This window comes from Arctopsyche grandis, chromosome 10 (assembly GCF_051622035.1).
Source record: "Arctopsyche grandis isolate Sample6627 chromosome 10, ASM5162203v2, whole genome shotgun sequence".
In the NCBI taxonomy this organism is placed as follows: Eukaryota; Metazoa; Arthropoda; class Insecta; order Trichoptera; family Hydropsychidae; genus Arctopsyche; species Arctopsyche grandis.
The window spans coordinates 12573969-12593457 of record NC_135364.1 but is presented as its reverse complement, the minus strand read 5'-3'; the positions used below and the strand labels follow the sequence as shown (position 1 = coordinate 12593457).

Genomic DNA, 19489 nt, shown 5'->3' with positions numbered 1-19489 from the left:
AGTTAGTAGATTTAATGGCGGGAGTAAAAATATTGAAATGGCAATGGGTGGGTCAAATGGCTAGAAGAACAGACGACAGATGGAAAAGAAGTGTTCGAATGGTACCCGTGAGACTGTAAAAGGGTGCAAGGAAGGCCACAGGGGAGATGGTTGGATGAAATCAGAAAAATGTGTTTGATGAGAATCTCATCCTACATCATCACCATGAGATGGACGAGAGTTGCTCAGAACAGAGACGAATGGAAGCGTGTTGGAAAGGCCTTCTGTATAATAATTAGGGTAGTGTAGATGAATTGCAGTCATTACGACCCGCCACTGTTTGTTTAGTATATTACATGTATAGTTGTAGGAAATAGTATTAGAGGCGTAAGCGTACTACATATTTAAGCCACAGATAGTAAACAGGAAGGAAAGAGTTCTCATAGCCAGAGGTCGTCCACCGAGTCCATTGTCTTATTGCGCTCATTTAGTCGGTAATGGATTCGTATTATATATATCGTGATTGGAATTTATTAAGTCGGTCCTTAACAGCTCATTGTTTTCCTGATATCCCTTTATGACGCTTCCTATGCGTCTTTTCCGGCGCTTCCAGAAGTTCGCATACACATGTGAAAGTAGTACGTAATAATTCATTACGATTTCACGATGAAAGCTGTTGCTCACGATGAGCTAGTAATATGTCCGCTATCTAATTCGATTTCGATTGAATAATATCGCGAAATTTTCAATTCCGTTCGTAACTCGATTCCAATTAAGTGGGCGATTACAGCGACTCGATATCGTATGATAAGTACCATTACGGTAATGGAGAATTTATTTATATTTTTATTTTTTTTAACATTGCATAGTCATATCACATGTGTTATCTATTTAGGCAAAATACGGTTGTGCAAAAGTATGCATGCATTGCTGAAGTGTATGTACATAGTGTGCAATATCAATTTTAATTTTTCAATTTTCAAGTCAGATTGATGGGCAGGTTTGCGAACCTAATATACTAGTGTTGGACCCGTTGATTTCAACGGGTGGTTTCGAAAAGGAATTGAAACTCGAATAAAAATAAAGTTAAAGATATTGAATCGACTGGTTTCGGAAAGAAATTGATGCACGAATTACGAAGTGATTACGAATTACGAACTACGTTTTGTGCATCGCCGACCTCCTGACGCCTTTGCCCCCGATGCCTCCGTCGCTCCGGGGCCTTCGGCCCCAGCGCCGCCGACGCCTCCGGCGCCCCCGACGCCTTCGGCACCACGGGGGCTTCGCCCCCAGCGCCGCCGACGCCTCCGGCGCCCCCAGCACCCCCAGCGCCGCCGACGCCTCCGGCGCCCCCAGCCCCCCCGATGCCTTCGGCACCCCGGGGGCTTCGCCCCCAGCGTCCCCGATGCCTTCGGCACCCCGGGGGCTTCGCCCCCAGCGCCGCCGACGCCTCCGGCGCCCCCAGCCCCCCCGATGCCTTCGGCACCCCGGGGGCTTCGCCCCCAGCGTCCCCGATGCCTTCGGCACCCCGGGGGCTTCGCCCCCAGCCCCCCCGATGCCTTCGGCACCCCGGGGGCTTCGCCCCCAGCGTCCCCGATGCCTTCGGCATCCCGGGGGCTTCGCCCCCAGCGCCCCGATGCCTTCGGCACCCCGGGGGCTTCGCCCCCAGCGCCCCGATGCCTTCGGCACCCCGGGGGCTTCGCCCCCAGCGCCGCTGACGCCTTCGGCGCCGCCAGCGCCCCCGGCAATGAAGAAAATGAAAAAAATGAAAAAACTGAAAAAATGAAAAAAATGAAAAAACTGAAAAAATGAAAAAAATTAAAAAACTGAAAAAATGAAAAAAATGAAAAAACTGAAAAAATGAAAAAAATGAAAAAACTGAAAAAATGAAAAAAATGAAAATTATGAAAAAAATTAAAATTATGAAAAAAATTAAAAAAACTGAAAAAACCTGAAAAAAACTGAAAAATATGAAAAAACTGAAAAATATGAAAAATATGAAGAAAAAAAAAATTTTTGTTCCCCATACTGGTTGACGGTTGATCGTCCGTCACATATATACAAATATACAAATATACAAATATACAAATATACAAATATATTTAGCGACAGTCCGTTTTTATATATATTATACTGGTGTGACGTCACGCGCAAGCGACTTGATTAGTGCAGGTTGAGTTGCATTGCTTGTATAATTTAGATTTGCATCTTAACTTTGCCTTTATCAGTGTGCTTACCTAATCTGCTTCATTATTTGTGGTGTTTACAAGTTTACTCAGTTACTCATTTACACTTTCCAGTGTGAAATATTTGTCACACATCATCAATTTTAAATGTATGTAGAACAATCACGATGAATACATGTGTATTATGTTATGCAGAGCGTGTATCACTTTTTATATAAAAAAGTACTGCGACCAAAGTGTATTCATCTGCTGTGTTTAAACGCAGAACTTTGTACGGCTTGGGTTAGGATAAAAATATTATATTTTTACCATGGTGCAATTATAGGTTGCCACAAAGCGACATCTATGGTTTAAACTTGTATGAAATTATGTTCAAATAGTAGGTAGGTTGGTTGTCAATTTGGTGAGGAATGGTTTCAACTATGAAATCAGATAAATTTGCAAACTCTTAACGCAACCACCGAGCAATACCTTTATAATGTATGTAAATATAGTCCGTAAGAAAATTAAAAGAAAAAAAAGAAAGAAGGGAAAAGAAAAATGATTCGTTAGAAAGTATTATAAAGGAAATAACGCCCTGTTACATTTTTTCTTATTTTTCAAAATTTCATTTACATTTCTTACTCATTTTTTTCTGAACTTCGGGTTGACTACCATTGTTGCTATAATTCATTTATTACATTCATTTCACTGCTGTTTTATATACCTATATACGCTTCGTGAAAATTATTGGAATTAACAATGGTTCAGTGACAATTTCGTATATAGCAATCTTGCACAACTCATAAAAATCTCGAACACGGAATATCTGGCCCTCGAAAATTCCACCCATCGAGAGCCACACACGCGAACTGTCACTTTAACGAGGGTTCGAGTGCCAGATATTCCGTATTCGCGATTTTTATGGTAACGATTGTCGTGTGCGAAATTGTCCGATATTTAGTTTCGTTTATTGCTATAGTCCATCCGCTTTAGGATGACACTTAGGTAACACGTACGATGACACTTAGGTAAACGCGTACAATGCTCTACTGTCTGCACGAAATGCTATTGGTCGAGAGGTGGTGTAAGAGACAGCATGTACGATTTTCCTAAGTCTCTTCCTACATACAGTGGACCAACTATATAATTTCTTTGATTTCATACGTAATTTCATTTTTTGCATAGCTTTTATATAATATTGCGGAATGACTGTATTGTTCTTATTGAATTTCTAGCGATTTTAAAAGCGACATTTAGCTTATATCTAATATATCACGAATGGTGTAGTTCTACGTCAACAAAAAAAAAACAAAACAAGTTATAACCATGCAAGTGAAACGATGGTAAAAGTGAGTAATATAATAATAAAGAAGGTCGGATTGACCCTCGTTAACCCCACCTCGTCTTTTACAATTCACGTTAGATTTAAACCCACCTACTTAAAAGCTCTCACGACAGTGAAAGTAAACAGTTTTTACGTCAATTACATACACGCTGATATCACACACGTCAAATATGCACTAAACTCGACTATTCATTCACATGCAAACTAAAAGTTTTGCCGCTCTTCCACCTTCGTTGATATTTCTTGTATCTTAATTTGTTTACTCATCACGATTTCTTTATGTGTGTTTTTTGTGTGTCATACTCGTCATTGGTTAGGAATTTCGCGTGTGTTACTTACCGAGAGGAAAAACTGTATCCTCGCAGATACTAATAAGTCGTACGAGCCGCGAAGTCTTGTCATTATCGTCGGTGAACTCGAGATAACCCAATGTGTGGAATTTTGAATTTATTAATGACGTCCTATATTTCCATTAAAAAAAAACTCGTAATTTTATCTACGAGCTGCGGTGTATTTATTAGGAATAGATTGAGATACGCTGGTGTAAATGTATGTATGTATGAATAAGCGTCCGCCATGAATATTTATGTTTATATTTTCGCGCATTATTCTGATAGTGAAGCTTTTTTAACGTTTTCGTAGAGGAAGTGAGGTTCGTAGGATGTTTGGAAATACTTTCAATCCATTTGAAGATCCGTGTAAATTCAAAGCTCAAGGAAGTGAATCATTTTCTCTGTAGATTAAGTCGGAACAGTTACTAACTTCTCGAACGGTTCGAATGTAATTTCGAACACAATGCTGAAGTTCAACGTACACTCAATTTGAATGCGTAATTTGAGCATTTTAGTACTTCGGCTCTATTTCGTTGATTATCGTAATTTTCAGTTAGGGGCGGGTCTACTATGCATTATGGCATTGAGAATTTGCCTGTAGTTTGAAAATACTAAATGTAAGTATCTTTTTACAAGTAGTTGTGGCGATAATGCACGAGAAGAATTGGTGGATTATCATTTTTCATTCAGCGTCTTGTTTTTCCTTACTTAGTCACCATTTGTTGATTAGGATGAATACTCAAATTTTCACAAGTATGTGAAAATTTGCGTTTTAGTGTTGATTTGAATGCTGTTTATACTGAGTGTTTGGACTGAGATATCACTGTTTAATGGTCTTTCCTGTTTATGTAGGTGTTGATTGTTTGGTTTTAATAATGAATATGTGTTTGGTTTGATTGTGTTTTTGTTCATGAGTGCATCTAGCGGTCTGCAACTGGATACTGTCATGGCCTGACCTGCATCATTTCCTGATTGCGTCGTTGACAGTTACGATGACATTTTCCCCCTTTCCAGATGTGTGTGTGTTTATGTGTGTGATGGATGTTTCTCGTTTAACTTCATCTAGTCTAAATTTACTATTTGATGTACATATATATATATATGTATGTATGTACATATTTGACGATGTACCATATTAGCTTTGCATGTTCGATACGGCCATCTGGAAAATTGCGCAAATTCGTATCTTTCAACAGATTTTTAATGTTGCATTTTATGTATTTTAGCAATGTATGTAAATATTTTTTTAGACTTTTGAATTAATGGATGTTTACTCTATGTTGAAAATATTGAAAAATTAGTATGAATATGTAATATACATATGTGTTTAAAGGTTTTTCCTCAAGTAATAGACATTAAAATCTAATATTGTTTCGGTGAAAGAACGACTTTCAAAATTGTGTGTAGGTCTTAAAATATATTATAGATAAAGTTAAAAGATGATAGCTTGTTGGTTATGTTAAAACCAATATCGAAACTACGTACTACTACTCTTATATGATCACTAGTGGTATTTTTGTATTTCTCCGGAGATTTGAAGGATACAATAATAAAAGTGTCTAAAATAGGTCAATCAGAAAATATATCGATAAGGTAGGTAACACGTGAGAGGGAACAAAAATAAAAGGAAAGATAAAAGTCGAGACTTTTCATGCCTGAATTGCCCTTTCGAAACATCAAAACATGGGATTTTGTGAGAATTAATATTTGATGAAATTTCAATTGCCATCGCAATGATTTCCCATTTTATTATTCAAACATTGCGTTTTAATGCTTCATAATAGCGATGATGACGTCCGTCACTGTGGTTTTAGTGCAGTTTATCAGCAAGTGCATTGCTTAATCGTTGCGCATTTGCAACGTGCATCTGCAACGCAGAAGTGAACGTTTCAATGTTACCTGAATTAGCCTCGAATCTGCAGGTAGACTTTTTTTTTATCACGGTTGGAATTTTTACGGTCGAGATTTAATTTTCAGCTTTGCAACTCGTGGGTTGTACCTAAGTGGTTCTGCTAAATATATCTTCTAAAATCGTTAATGCACTCAGTTTTACAAGTTCTCGTTTTCTACCTGTGCATTTTTATCAATTTTAAGTTTGATTGATTCTATTGATTGATTCTATTCCGCATGAAGATATGTGCTTCTGACGTATAATTATTGACTATATACTCGAAGTTTTACATCAAAGCTATTTAAAGGAGTTATAAAATTGTACAGATCGGCCGTATCTTGTATGTTTCTACACTACATTTGTATCAAAAGTTCTCCTGACAATTGAGTTTGCTGATTTCGAGATTGTAGTAGTGGATGTACTTACTAAATTTTTATTTTATTTATTTTAACAAAAATCAATTAATCAAGCACACTCGTCTAACAGATTCATAAATGTTCCAAAGGACTAATTCACTTCACATATAAGGTACATACGTAGTTCGTTTAGGGATAATATTTTTTGCACGGCTGTAAAATAAATTATACGCCATATATCAAAACGACAATTAACATCTCTAAAATATCTCGCTCGACCCAATCGGGGTCCACCCGGCAAATCAAACGTCAAATGGGTTGTGCCAGTAACTCTCTTTTAAGAGCACTCTTTTTATTTGCAGGGTGAAATGTTTTAGATATGGTCATTTGCGTTTTATATCGTGATAAATACCTAATTTGTCTGGAAATAAGGCTATTTTGCCGGGCCGATAAATGGTACCCGTTCGTTTACTAGTAAAGTACATGTTATGTTAATGTACATAGGTTGAGTACACAGTGAAGCATATCGTCTGCAACGTTACTCTGTAACTCGATGAAAGGTCGTAGTTTTCTGTCGCGTCGTGTCGCTTCACTGTGCTCTTGAAATGAAGAAAATTTGCCTTCTATAAAAATGATTGTTGTTTGTCATCACGCCTTCAGGGCGTTTGAAGTTTGGGAAGCTTCCCTGTTATATTCTCAACTTCCTTTTTGTGTCTCGTCTACACAGCGATCCCTTTAGTCGAGGATGAATTATGGTTTCCTGTCTCACATTACTTTCTCAAAGATTCTCGTGTTATAACGCCAGTTTGAATTTGATCCCAGCGGTCTATTATTATTTTCATTTTAACCTCCGATTCTACAACTAGGTACTTGTTTCCAGCTAACGCAATTATGGATAGCATGCAGGCTATTTTCACTTCGATACGAATTTAAGCAATATGGTGTGCCAAGCAAGGTGAGGGGTTCTGGCGTCTCGACGTCTGCTTCTTTCCCTCCAGAGACTGTCGTTATTTTCGGTCCAGCAGCAGCAGCATCAGATTTGCTCGGTGAACTTTCACGTTTCTGTTCAATTTTTGGTCGATTTGTCACGGCGATGATTGTTCGAGTAGCGGTTGTTTTCATCGTTTGGAGCAAAAGAAGCACGGTCGATTCGGCATTGTCATCGTGATGCTTCTGTATTAGATGTACATATTTAGCGGCGGTAGTAGTGGTATAGCGACTTTAATGACGTTTGAAAAATATCTGTATTTTGTCTTCGTTTTGAAATATTCGCGATTGTGGTACTAATGGTTCGGTTTGTTAAAATGCTTCCGGTTCAGTTTCATCAAACGCTCAATTTAATGTATCGTGGATGTGTTAATTATCCTTAGTTAAATGTCAACAGTGTCAATTACTCACGCCACTGGAATTTTTTTACTAAATAAATAGAAGGTCGCTATTGCTCCATTTTATCTTCTTGAATTTGTTGAAATCCGATTGATTCGGTTCCTGTTTTTTTTTTATTATAAATGTGGGCTTTTAAAAATGTGTAGCTATAAAATGTTCGATAGGTGCCAAATATAATTATTATATGTCCTTCTAAGAAGTTTGTTGGAGTGACAGGTAAACTTACCTGAGAATACTATGAAGGAACTTACATTTATGGAACATCGAAGTGCGTTTTTCTTATTGAAGTTTTACAGTTTTAACCTGTATACCGGTCCAGAGAAACGTGTAACGTTTTATCAAACATTTGTGCAATGCAAGTAGTTGATTATTACACCATTGATTACACCGCGCAACAAAAAATCACATTTTTTAGAGTGGATACTAAACAATCTTTACTGAGTTTGGGCCATTTAATTCGAATATGATAATGATAAATTGTGTTTTAATTCTTAATTCTTATGGTATTGTACTGAAGTAATCTTTTTCGCTTGTCCATTGTCATATACATTGTTCATGTATGTACATATGAACGTGATCTTGTGATTTTAAATAAATGCAAGGATGCATATCTATTGTGTCAGCATTATTGAAATAAGTCAGAACTATAAACACATCAAACACATGTTTAATCGGTGGTCAGCGTGTAATGCTTTCGATTGCGTGGTCACAGGTTCTATCCCCGGTTTTGTTGCTGGTCAGCCAGTTATCGACCTTGGATATGTGACGCCAAGGTCGATGGTTTCCTTTCAGAGTTTGCCAATTTATTTGATTCCACTGGAAACGTTTCCAACAAATTGGCAATCTTGTCCTATTTCTCGTAAAATTTGAGTATACGGAATCTCATAATTTGTTAATATTTAAAATGCTGTAAAAAATGTCCATAGATGTCTCTATGATGATTGTAATGTTTGTAATTGGCCTTGAATGATACTTATTGTACAATGTTTATACTTATTGTACTTGAATGTACAATGTTGACAATAGATGTCTTGTTAATAAACATGGGTGTATACCTGTATTAATAAATAAGTAAATGTGATAAGTTTCATGATTATTTTGAAATAATTAAAAGTACAGACACAACTGTTGGGGAGTTTAGAGGATATTTAATTCGTATGTGTGTATGTATTTAGATATATAATTGAAACCAAAACCAAAATACTATTTGATAGGGATCTTCGAAAAATCTTAATTACACACCGACATCCAATTTCGAACGTCTATTTCCGTTTCGATTGATGCTTCTAGCTATCTAAAATCAAGTAAAAGCCTCCACTTAGAGAAGTGGCGTTAAGAGCACGTGTTTTTGTCTAACCACCAGCCAATGGCAAGGTTCTGTCCTCAAAATAGATATACCCGACAACGGGCGGGTCGTTCATAATGCCGCCCCTTGGACACGGTCCAAAAAGTCTTCAACCACCACACCCCTACTTCTCTCGTTTTCCACCACCCCTTTTGGAGACCTGCGACCAATTTCTCCTACCCTTCCGAATGTCGTTTCACACAAATCGGTGGCGCTTTTATTAGTTTACCATTACCGTGTCGAGGAGGGTTGTACGCACTTCCGTCTCCTGAAAACCACTCAATAAACAGACGAAATGCTACGAAACGTATCCACCAGTAAATACCCAACCTACTCAAACTCTTCGGTCACGTTTAATTTGTATCCGGTTCTTGTAATTCGAGCGAGCAACGGTGAATGTTGTAAAATACCTTATGTAACCGACTGACCGTTTCTGATTTTTTTCGCCCATTCCTTGTTCAGTTTGTTTTTTTTTTTATAATATTTTTTTCAATCGAGCATACATGCAAGATATAATTCACGGTCTTTTTAATTCAATCTTGATCGTTTATTTTGCTTTGTCTTCTTTGCCTCTATTTTGTTGTATATGTTACATTTGAAGTGTATCTTCCAGTTGGAATATATTCCATCTAAACCTAGTACCAACTACCTTTATAGTCCAAGTTTATTTTCAGTTGTAATTCATTTTGACAAGTATATTCCGTCTAACTCACGTAAGTTATTCATATGGCGAATTATATTCCAACTGGTCAAAATACATTACAACTGAAAATATAGTTCAACTATAAGTTGGTACCAGGATAAATGGAGAGGTTAGACTTTTGTGAAAACGTCACTCGACTAGTGAATTGAATTGGAAAGTCACATTTTTGTTTTGAACACATTCTTAAGAGTTATTTATTTTTACATAGATATATACCAGGAAGGCCTAACAGGTAAACCCCCATGCGCCTTCCTTGCCAATTACAAACATTGCAGCATTTTTTTGTTACATAAATCGCTGAACACGAAATCAACTATTAATTAATTAATGAATTAATCCATAGAGACTTCTATGGATTTAGCATAATTTTTTACATTTTGTACATAAATCAAATTCAGATATTGGTGACATAGTGGGTAGGATGATTTTTTTGCCAATTGATGGAGGAACCGTTTCAACATTAAAATCAGATAAATTGGCAAACTCTGATAGGAAACGATCACAAATATCCAAATCTGACCAGTAGCTTTAAAGATCAGTACGGGATCGAACCCGGTAACCTCTCGGTGCTTAACATTAACGCAACCACCGAGGCATATTTCTGGCTATAGCTATGTACAATTTACTAGTTGAATTGTATTCGAATATGAATGACCTAAAACGCCAGTTGGAATATATTACAACTGAAAATACGCTTAGTCTGTTACATATACATACACAATATAAGTAAAGTAATGAAGTACATAGATTATGCAACACTAGTAGATTTGCATTGGCTAAATTGTAATGTCAACCAAGTCAAGCTGATAATACAATGCGCGGTCTACTCGCAGTATATGTCTATTTAAACTTGCTTTACCCTACTTGTCTGATAATCTGACCTGTTTCATTACTTGTGTCGTATACAGTCGTATTTAGAATGCGTATTGTTGTTCATCTTGCTCTTGTTGACCTCTAAAACTAAAGTGGTGCCAAATTTGTCAAATTTTGGCACGTGATAATAGTCTACGTTTGGCTGCGATGTCGAAGAGTTGTGTCGAAAATGCACACTGATACTTTTTTGTGTTATGTAAATGAGATAGAGGTCAACAACTTTGCATTTCAGTTTGGCGCCTTTTCTCCACAAGGAATAATTTAGTATGTATCTATTGTTATTTTATTTTTTTTGGGTCGATTCGTGTGGTCCGTTACTTGTGCTATTTGATTTAAATTTATTAAAAATAAATTGCGTTACATCATTATTAGTTTTGCGAGCTTGTTTGCGAGTATATTGGTTTTTCCAGGAAAAGTCGTAATCGTGGATGTTAGCCCAGCGCTTATAAACACAAGAAGGGTAAAAGTATGATGAATGCGTATGTATGTACATGCATACATATATATGTATGTATGTATGTATGTACTGAATAATTCTTTTTACTTTATTTCTTGTCATTAACTTTAATGACGATTCGACCGCAAAATATATCTTACATATTGTGACCACATCGAAAGCGTAATGTGGACGTTTTTTTTATATTTGGTTTTTTCATTCTAAAAACTGTACATACTAGAATTTTTTTGATTGACGTTTTGATGACTTTTGCACTTTATTTATTTTTATTTAATACTTGGGATGGCGGCATTAGTCGACAGATCCAGTTTTTATATTTTCCTATGATGCCACAATTTTCGGGTTGCCCATGAGCGACAATATGACATATCTCAGCTAAACTTAAACCTTTTTAATGTATTTGATTCTTTTATTTATAGATATTTTATATTTTTCCATATATGTCTTACTATACTATCATACAACTTCCGTTCAAAGCCAAATAAAATGGATGTAAACGCTTATAATCAGAAAATAATATTTGAATCGAACGAATGTTTTAAAATTGGATTATAAATAAATGATGTCGGCTAAAATGGCTACGATTGAAAGTGAAAGCCCGACAAATTCAAAGAAAATGTAGGTAGAGAGGTTTTTGGGAATCCATTATTAAACTGATAGTTATGACTAGAGGTGGATAGTCACAGTGCTATCCATTGTTCGGCAAACCTTTAACAATGCATTTACAACCTTTGAACAATACACGGCCCCTTCAGGCTCCGGTGACTAGTTATGACAAGAAGAGACCTTCAAGCATATAAATTTTGCAAATCTCGGAAATAAAGGTTCTTTACAAAATTTATATTTAGTTGGTACATTAACCCTTTGAATGCTGATCGGCGTTTTGCCAACAGGTCCATGGGCCTGAAAAACGCCGATAGGCGTTGTATTTTGAGCATGTACAAAGTAAACAAGAATACTACCCGCTAAGCCTTTTCAGGTAGCATTGAAAAAAATGAATTGCACATCTGTGTCATTCATTTGTCAGCGTTTATTAAGACTGGTTTACACAGGAATTTCTGAATTTATAACCATAGGAGCATTTCCCGATGGAAATCCATAACTGCCGAGTATTTTAGATTGTGGCTTGACATTTAGATTTTGAGCATTACATTTTAACAACAACGAAGAAGATGGAAGTAGTTTTGGAAAAATACATTCATTAATAGACTTATTTTTTTTATTTTATATTGTTGCAATATATATTAGAGAATCTAAACAATAAAGGACAGATACACAGAGCGGTGCGTGGCATGTGTTTTGTTAAATAGATAACACCCTGGAGTGTTTTAAGTGATATTATATCCTTGTATTGACATAGGTTTGACATTGATTCCCATATTTGACGAAATGTAGAAGAAACTTGTTGAAATAATAAGATCGTACGAATTAATAAAACTTCGTTGATAAAAGATCCGCTAGCCACTGTGCTGTGCTATTCAACTGGACGCCAAGCGTCCAGTTGAAAAGTTAATGTAATGCAAAATATGCGAGGCTAATTATTGTGATTAGCTATAAAAAATCGTTTTGTCGTTTATTAAACGTTGAATAACATAAAATAAATGCAAGAAATGAAAAAATAATTATTTATTTTGATATTCATCAATGTTTTTGTTTCATTATGACAATTCGAATAATAGATATTTTGATGCGGAATACATCCCTGCATTCAGTATATTTGGAGAAATAATATAAACTATAAGTCCTGGTCACTCGCTATCCATCAAAGTGCGGCAAGTGTTAAGAATGATATGAAGACACGCCCATTCACAGATGCAGTCTATCTAAGCGTGCCGTGCTTTTGAGTGTCCTATTAGTTATTATCATAATGGGGCGTCGAGATGAAGCGATTTGTATCTCGATTTTCTGTCATAAAGATCACTACCTACTTACTGTATTTGAATCATAGAAAGCGATTTTACTACGTCAAATCGCTCAACCTTGGTTGGATAATTTCGCGAAGTTTTTAACCAAATTAGATGTAATTTTGAAATAAACTAGACTGTTGTTAATGGAACATCTATGAATGACTAATGAAGTTGAAGCGTCTGGTCAATTGTTTAATAAAAGTTTGGGTTATCGAAACTACTTTTATTAGTTTGTCATGATAAATTGCCCGACTGATCACTAATATACATACATATGAATTTATGTACATACGTAATAATGCAAAGTTTTGAAATAAAAAATATGCTTAATATATGTACATGGTTCTGACCTATGTTAAAATTTCCCATTTCACTTACATATCTGGATTTTTATAGTGTAGTGTTTTTCAAATTCATTCGATTTGCAACGCTTCGAATCTCCGGAGATGTTGATCAGAACGAACGCGCTCATTCGCAATATTGAAGTTTAATTTTTAAGCAGTATACTAATTAAATGAAAATGTTTTATTCAAACGGCTGATACTTTTCTCTGGGGGCGTTTCGCGCAATCTTTCCCGAAGAATGAGTAAGGGCATGAATGAATCACTGTGCTGAAAGTGTGGAAAATGACGGCTAAATTATTCACATCCCGACCCCGTTTTCATCTCGCCGTTCATCGACGCAATGTGCCAAATCGGTTTGTTTTTTTTTTTTATATTTTGTGTTCATCGTTTTCGCTTTACTTTCTCCGCTTTGAACCGGTGGTAGTGTATCGTAGTTTGAGCGTTACGACAGTTGCTAAGGAGTTTGCATAAAGTATGGACGGTGGCCGTTTTGTACGTACATATATATGATACATTTTTTTCCTCTAGTGAAAGTATCCAGTTTCTAAGAAAAGTACGCTTAATCTCAGTTAGTTAACTTGTTAACGCTAATTTGTTGTATTCCAATACCAGTCAAAACCTATATAAATGCTTTATCGTACTTGCATACCAACCTTCTTTTCAACTCTTCTCCCCTCCTCGTTTCTTACGTGGTGTGTATCAAGTGCACGAATACGTGCACCAGTCCACTAACATAATATATGATTATTATGGACGAAAGAGGTGCTCTAATAGTACCCGATAGAAGGGTGCAAGGAAGGCCACAAGGGAGATGGGTGGATAAAATCATATAAATGTCGAGTATTATCATTTTAGGATATAAAATACTGCTTTATTAACTTGTATATATACAGTCCCTGACCAGAATATTACGCCACCCCTCTCGAGATGCGTTTGGGTAAATTTGTCACGGTCGTAAATAACTCATTTTGGGAACTTTTGGCCTCATTTTTTTTGTGATCTTATCCTTAAATGCAACTCTATTCACTAGTAAAAAATATCGGTGGATTATCCCTCAAAAGGTGTTCAAAAACAAAAGAAAGATGTTTGAAATCGGTTTGCGTCTGAATTTTGTTCAATATTGACGTGCGTTTCCGTTAAAATCATTCATTATTTTGTGAAAAGCACTGTGTTTTTTTCTCTTTTACTGCAACTTTATCATATTTCTAAGGTAAGTTGGTATTTAATATCTCGAAATTTTACTTTGTTTTATGATTTAAATTGCTTGTAAAACTTTTATTGGATTTTTTTAGATGGGTAGAAAATCAGATCTTTCTAATGAAAAAATTGCAAGCATTACATCATTATTAAATACAGGAAAGTTTTCTCAAAACAAAATCGCGACAATGGAGGGTGTTAGTAGGGCGTCTATTAGAAAAATAAAACAAAATCTGGAGACTGATTGCGACCCCACACTCGATCGGCGAGCTAATAGTGGTACTAAAAAAAAATTTGGCCCTCGTGTGGATCGAAAAATCGCCAGGCTTGTTTCCAAGAATCGATTTATTACAAAAAAAAATATTCAACAACAATTAAAGGACGAAAACGTGAAATATCCACGTCAACAATACGACGTCGTTTGGTCCAAGCGGGATTGAAAGTACGGCGACCTGCAAAGAAGCCAATGTTGACCAAAATAATGCGAAAATCTCGTTTCAATTGGGCCAGACAGCATCAACACTTCTCTCTGGATGATTGGAAACTGGTAATTTAATATGAAAAAAAATAATTATGAAATTAGACTAAATTTACAAAATCATTAATATGTGAAGAATATGTGACCAAACGACGTCGTATTGTTGACGTAGATATTTCACGTTTTCGTCCTTTAATTGTTGTTGAATATTTTTTTTTGTAATAAATTGATTCTTGGAAACAAGCCTGGCGATTTTTCGATCCACACGAGGGTCAAATTTTTTTTTAGTACCACTATTAGCTCGCCGATCGAGTGTGGGGTCGCAATCAGTCTCCAGATTTTGTTTTATTTTTCTAATAGACGCCCTACTAACACCCTCCATTGTCGCGATTTTGTTTTGAGAAAACTTTCCTGTATTTAATAATGATGTAATTTAGCTTGCAATTTTTTCATTAGAAAGATCTGATTTTCTACCCATCTAAAAAAATCCAATAAAAGTTTTACAAGCAATTTAAATCATAAAACAAAGTAAAATTTCGAGATATTAAATACCAACTTACCTTAGAAATATGATAAAGTTGCAGTAAAAGAGAAAAAAACACAGTGCTTTTCACAAAATAATGAATGATTTTAACGGAAACGCACGTCAATATTGAACAAAATTCAGACGCAAACCGATTTCAAACATCTTTCTTTTGTTTTTGAACACCTTTTGAGGGATAATCCACCGATATTTTTTACTAGTGAATAGAGTTGCATTTAAGGATAAGATCACAAAAAAAATGAGGCCAAAAGTTCCCATAATGAGTTATTTACGACCGTGACAAATTTACCCAAACGCATCTCGAGAGGGGTGGCGTAATATTCTGGTCAGGGACTGTATATGTATAATTTTTATATATCTGCATTTATTTTAATATTCTATTATGCTATTTGCCCGAAGAAAAAGATCTTCTATCAATGTGTCTTGTCAGTGATGACGTATGGATGTGATATTTGGGAATTGAACGCCAAAATGCTCCATAGACCATAAGGTTCAGCGTACTCGAAGAAATATGCTTGGTATAACGAGGAGAGATAAAAAGAAAACGGAATATGTGGATGAGAAGTATGCAAAGGGTAGTTGATTTAAAGGCGAGAGTAAAGATATTGAAATGGCAATGGGAGAACCACGTAGCTAGACGATAGATGGACGAAAGAAGTGCTTGAATGATACCCGAGATGAATAAATAGTAAATGTGCTTGTCAAATCAGAAAACTGCGTAGGGTGAGATGGATGAGAGTTGCTCAAAACAGAGACGAATGGAAGCGTGTTGGAGAGGTCTTCATCCAGCAGTGAATGGCGAATGGCTGTAAATGATGATGATGATGATGATACCGTGCGTAGCTCATTACCTTTCTCCAATATGTACATACATACATACATAGATGTAAGCAGGCGATTGAGCGGTGGTATTTATGTATATATATATATATTTATTTATAATTAAATGAGGGGAACGTTTCGTTTTGGTTGAATCTGATTTTGAAACAATTGTATTGTTCGAATGTCCGATTGTTTTATTGTGTTTCGTATGAACGCCTTTCATTGTTTATATTTTAATTTATAAGAATCATCTCGTTTTATTGTTGGATGATTTGGTTAGCCCACTCGAAAAAACCTCAAAACTTTGTTTTGAAGCCTTCGAGCTCTCGAAATTAATTTACCGGAGCGTGAGTTAAATTTCCCGGCTTTTTTTTGTAATTAAAATCCTTGTTTTCATCCCTTACTTTGTAAGGGTTTCACTCGAGAGGTGGTAGCGCTAATGCAAGGTCTGAAAAACCAGGGTTGAGCAAGTCGATTCTCCAGGAAATAAATCGTGGTGTAACCGCTGCGAAGATATACGAGGTCACGACAGAAAAACTCTCCCCTCCCCTCTCTCTCTCTCTCTCTCTCCCACCACCCTCAAACCCCATTAATTTTATCCACTTAAACGTATTAAAATTTCGTATAATGATTTTATTTCGTGTAGATTTGTTTATATTTTCGTTTGCGGAACTAATTGATTTGTTTTGATTTATGTAAAAATTAGATTTACAGGCAATAAGACTCGTGTATTTGGCGTATTTCGTGTATGTTCATAATGTGTATAGTCGGTACTGTTAGGAAATATCCTTATGGAGACATTCATTAAATAAAAAAATTATATTTCAATTAAAAAGTATTCGAAGTATAATACAAGTAGTATTAAAAATATATATGGAAATGTCACATTTACCGTTCAGTATTAAATATGTACATAAAAGATGATAAATTGCTATGGTGTATTAAATAGACACGGAATTAAGAACATTTCGAGTAACGTAGGCTAGTTTTAATAATGTACGAAAGGACAATTTGTAAATATTTTAACAGGCGATTAAGCGCGGTAAATGCAGCAAGAACGCCCCTAAAATGGGTCGTTGTTTTTTCTGTGGGGTTGGTTGTTGAGGGAGTGGGTTTTCGCGGTGTGACCTCCCTTTTCATTAATTCAAACCTTCTTGTCGACAGAGTGAAATGTGAACTTTGGCGGTTGGTATCTGGCCCGTCTGTTGGTTCGTGTTCGAGGCCATCACGCTTATTTAAATGGCGGCAATGGCTTTGAATTTCGTTTTGTCTTGGAAATTGCCGAGACTACGGTCAAGGTTGGTTGCTTCTCTCTCTCGCGACGTGGATTTTGAGTAATCTTTATGAACAACGGCTTAACCCAATTAGTGTAACAAATGTTTCTTACGCTGCGTATACTGAAGAGACTAAAGTTGACTCCACTTTAGTCTCCTCATATGTAAAATAAGAAAAATGTACATTGAATGTGTTTTTGGATTATTATTCTAACGTAATTTTTTTTTGTTTGTTTCAGTTGATCCCGCTGGGATAACGCTGCAAAGATGGGGAAGCTATTGTCAAAGATATTTGGCAATAAGGAGATGCGAATTCTTATGCTGGGATTAGATGCAGCAGGAAAGACTAGTATCCTTTGCAAAAAACTGATTTATTTTTGTTTTATTGTAATATATATTTAATAGTAAACGAGGAGACGTATGAAATTACGATTGAGTGCTATTTGGGCGATTGAACGCTGCTTTTTTTTAAATAAAAAATGCCACGTTGTCCAAAGAAAAAGTTCTTTGGTCAATGTGTTTAATTGGTGATGTCGTATGGATGTATAACTTGTACATTGAACGCCAAATCAAAGTCCAATGCACACAAACAAGTATGGAACGCTGTATGCTCGACATAACGAGGAGATCTAGTAAACATAATAGGTGGGTAAAAAGTATGATAAGGGTAGTTGATATTTGTAGAAAGAGCGAAGAGATTGAAATTGTAATGAGTGGGTCACGTGGCTAGAAGAATGGAGGAAAGATGGACAAAATAAATGCTGGAATGGTACCCGAGAGAGTGTAAAAGGGTGAAAAGAAGGTTACATGGAAGATGGATGGATGAAAGTAGAAAAATGTGTGGGGTAAGATGGGTGAAAGTTGCGCAAAACGGATAGAATTGGAAACGTGTTGAAGAGGACTATATACATACATACAACCAGCAGTGGATGGTGATTAGCTGTAAATGATGATGATGATGATTAATAACTTTGATATTCTTAAAAAGTATTTGGGTTGTATTTTTAAGTATTATATATTTATACACATTTTGAGAAAATATTCTTAGTGATGTTTATGACGGGTCTACGTGACGAGCCAGAATGTTAAATTACAGAAAACACAAATATCGGAAGGCAAAGATCGAAAATCGAAAGATCAAAAAAAAAGGGTGCATGGTAAATGGTACATATTCACTTAATTTGCGCGAGCAGGGTACAACAGGAACAAGACGAACAGGCTTTTCTTCCCGTATTCTGCGCGCGCACATTAATAGGGGAGGAAAAGCCTGTTCCTCTTGTTCCTGCTGTATCCTGCTCGCGCAAATTAAGTGAGTGTGTACCGTTTATCATGCACCCTTTTTTTTGATCTTTCGACTTAAGATCTTTCGATTTTTGATCTTTGCCTTCCGATATTTGCGTTTTTTGTAATTTAACATTCTGGCTCGTCACGGAGACCGGTTTATGACATAGGTCCTTTCAAACGTGATGTTTTAATTTTATTACATTGATATGGGTTGCTCTCAAATTTTGTTGGTTTAATTAATTAACTTAATTAAATTGTGTTTTTATCTTTACAATTTAATTAGATATCGTATCTTCTTGTTTTTCGCCTTTTTTTCAATTTTAAATTTAAAACCACTGGAGAATTGTCTTAAAAAACAATAATTAGTTTTTTTTATAGCAAATTTCTTTGTATAAATGTTGTGATCGACTTTTGAGTCTTCTTACAATCTATTTAAATAAAATTTTATCCCTACATATTTGCTTTGAAGTTTACTCCAACCATTGGAGTCACACTATGATGTTATATTTGGCACATGTCAAGAACACTGGTTTATGTTTATGTTCAAAATATGTACATATTTAGTTTAGTGTCTTTTACATTGAGGTTGAAAGTTGTAAGCAATTGTTTCCTTAATAAATTCTGTCACAGCTATATTGTACAAATTAAAATTGGGTCAGTCCGTGACTACAATTCCAACGGTAGGGTTCAACGTAGAAACGGTGACGTATAAAAATGTAAAATTCAATGTATGGGACGTCGGCGGGCAAGATAAAATAAGACCACTATGGAGGCATTATTATACGGGTGAGTGACTTGCGAGCG

The 19489-nt window shown here is 36.0% G+C and overlaps 1 protein-coding gene across 2 annotated transcripts in view; it reads left to right on the top strand.

Moving 5' to 3' along the window:
- Arf6 (ADP-ribosylation factor 6) overlaps positions 1–19489 on the top strand; it is a 45178-nt gene that overhangs the window by 22108 nt on the left and 3581 nt on the right. For both annotated transcript variants that reach the window (XM_077439158.1, XM_077439157.1), the window contains exons 3-4: positions 17641–17750; positions 19316–19471. In XM_077439158.1, coding sequence (XP_077295284.1) covers positions 17669–17750; positions 19316–19471 — 238 coding nt within the window. In that variant the 5' untranslated portion in view covers positions 17641–17668. The remainder of the gene's footprint in view (positions 1–17640; positions 17751–19315; positions 19472–19489) is intronic.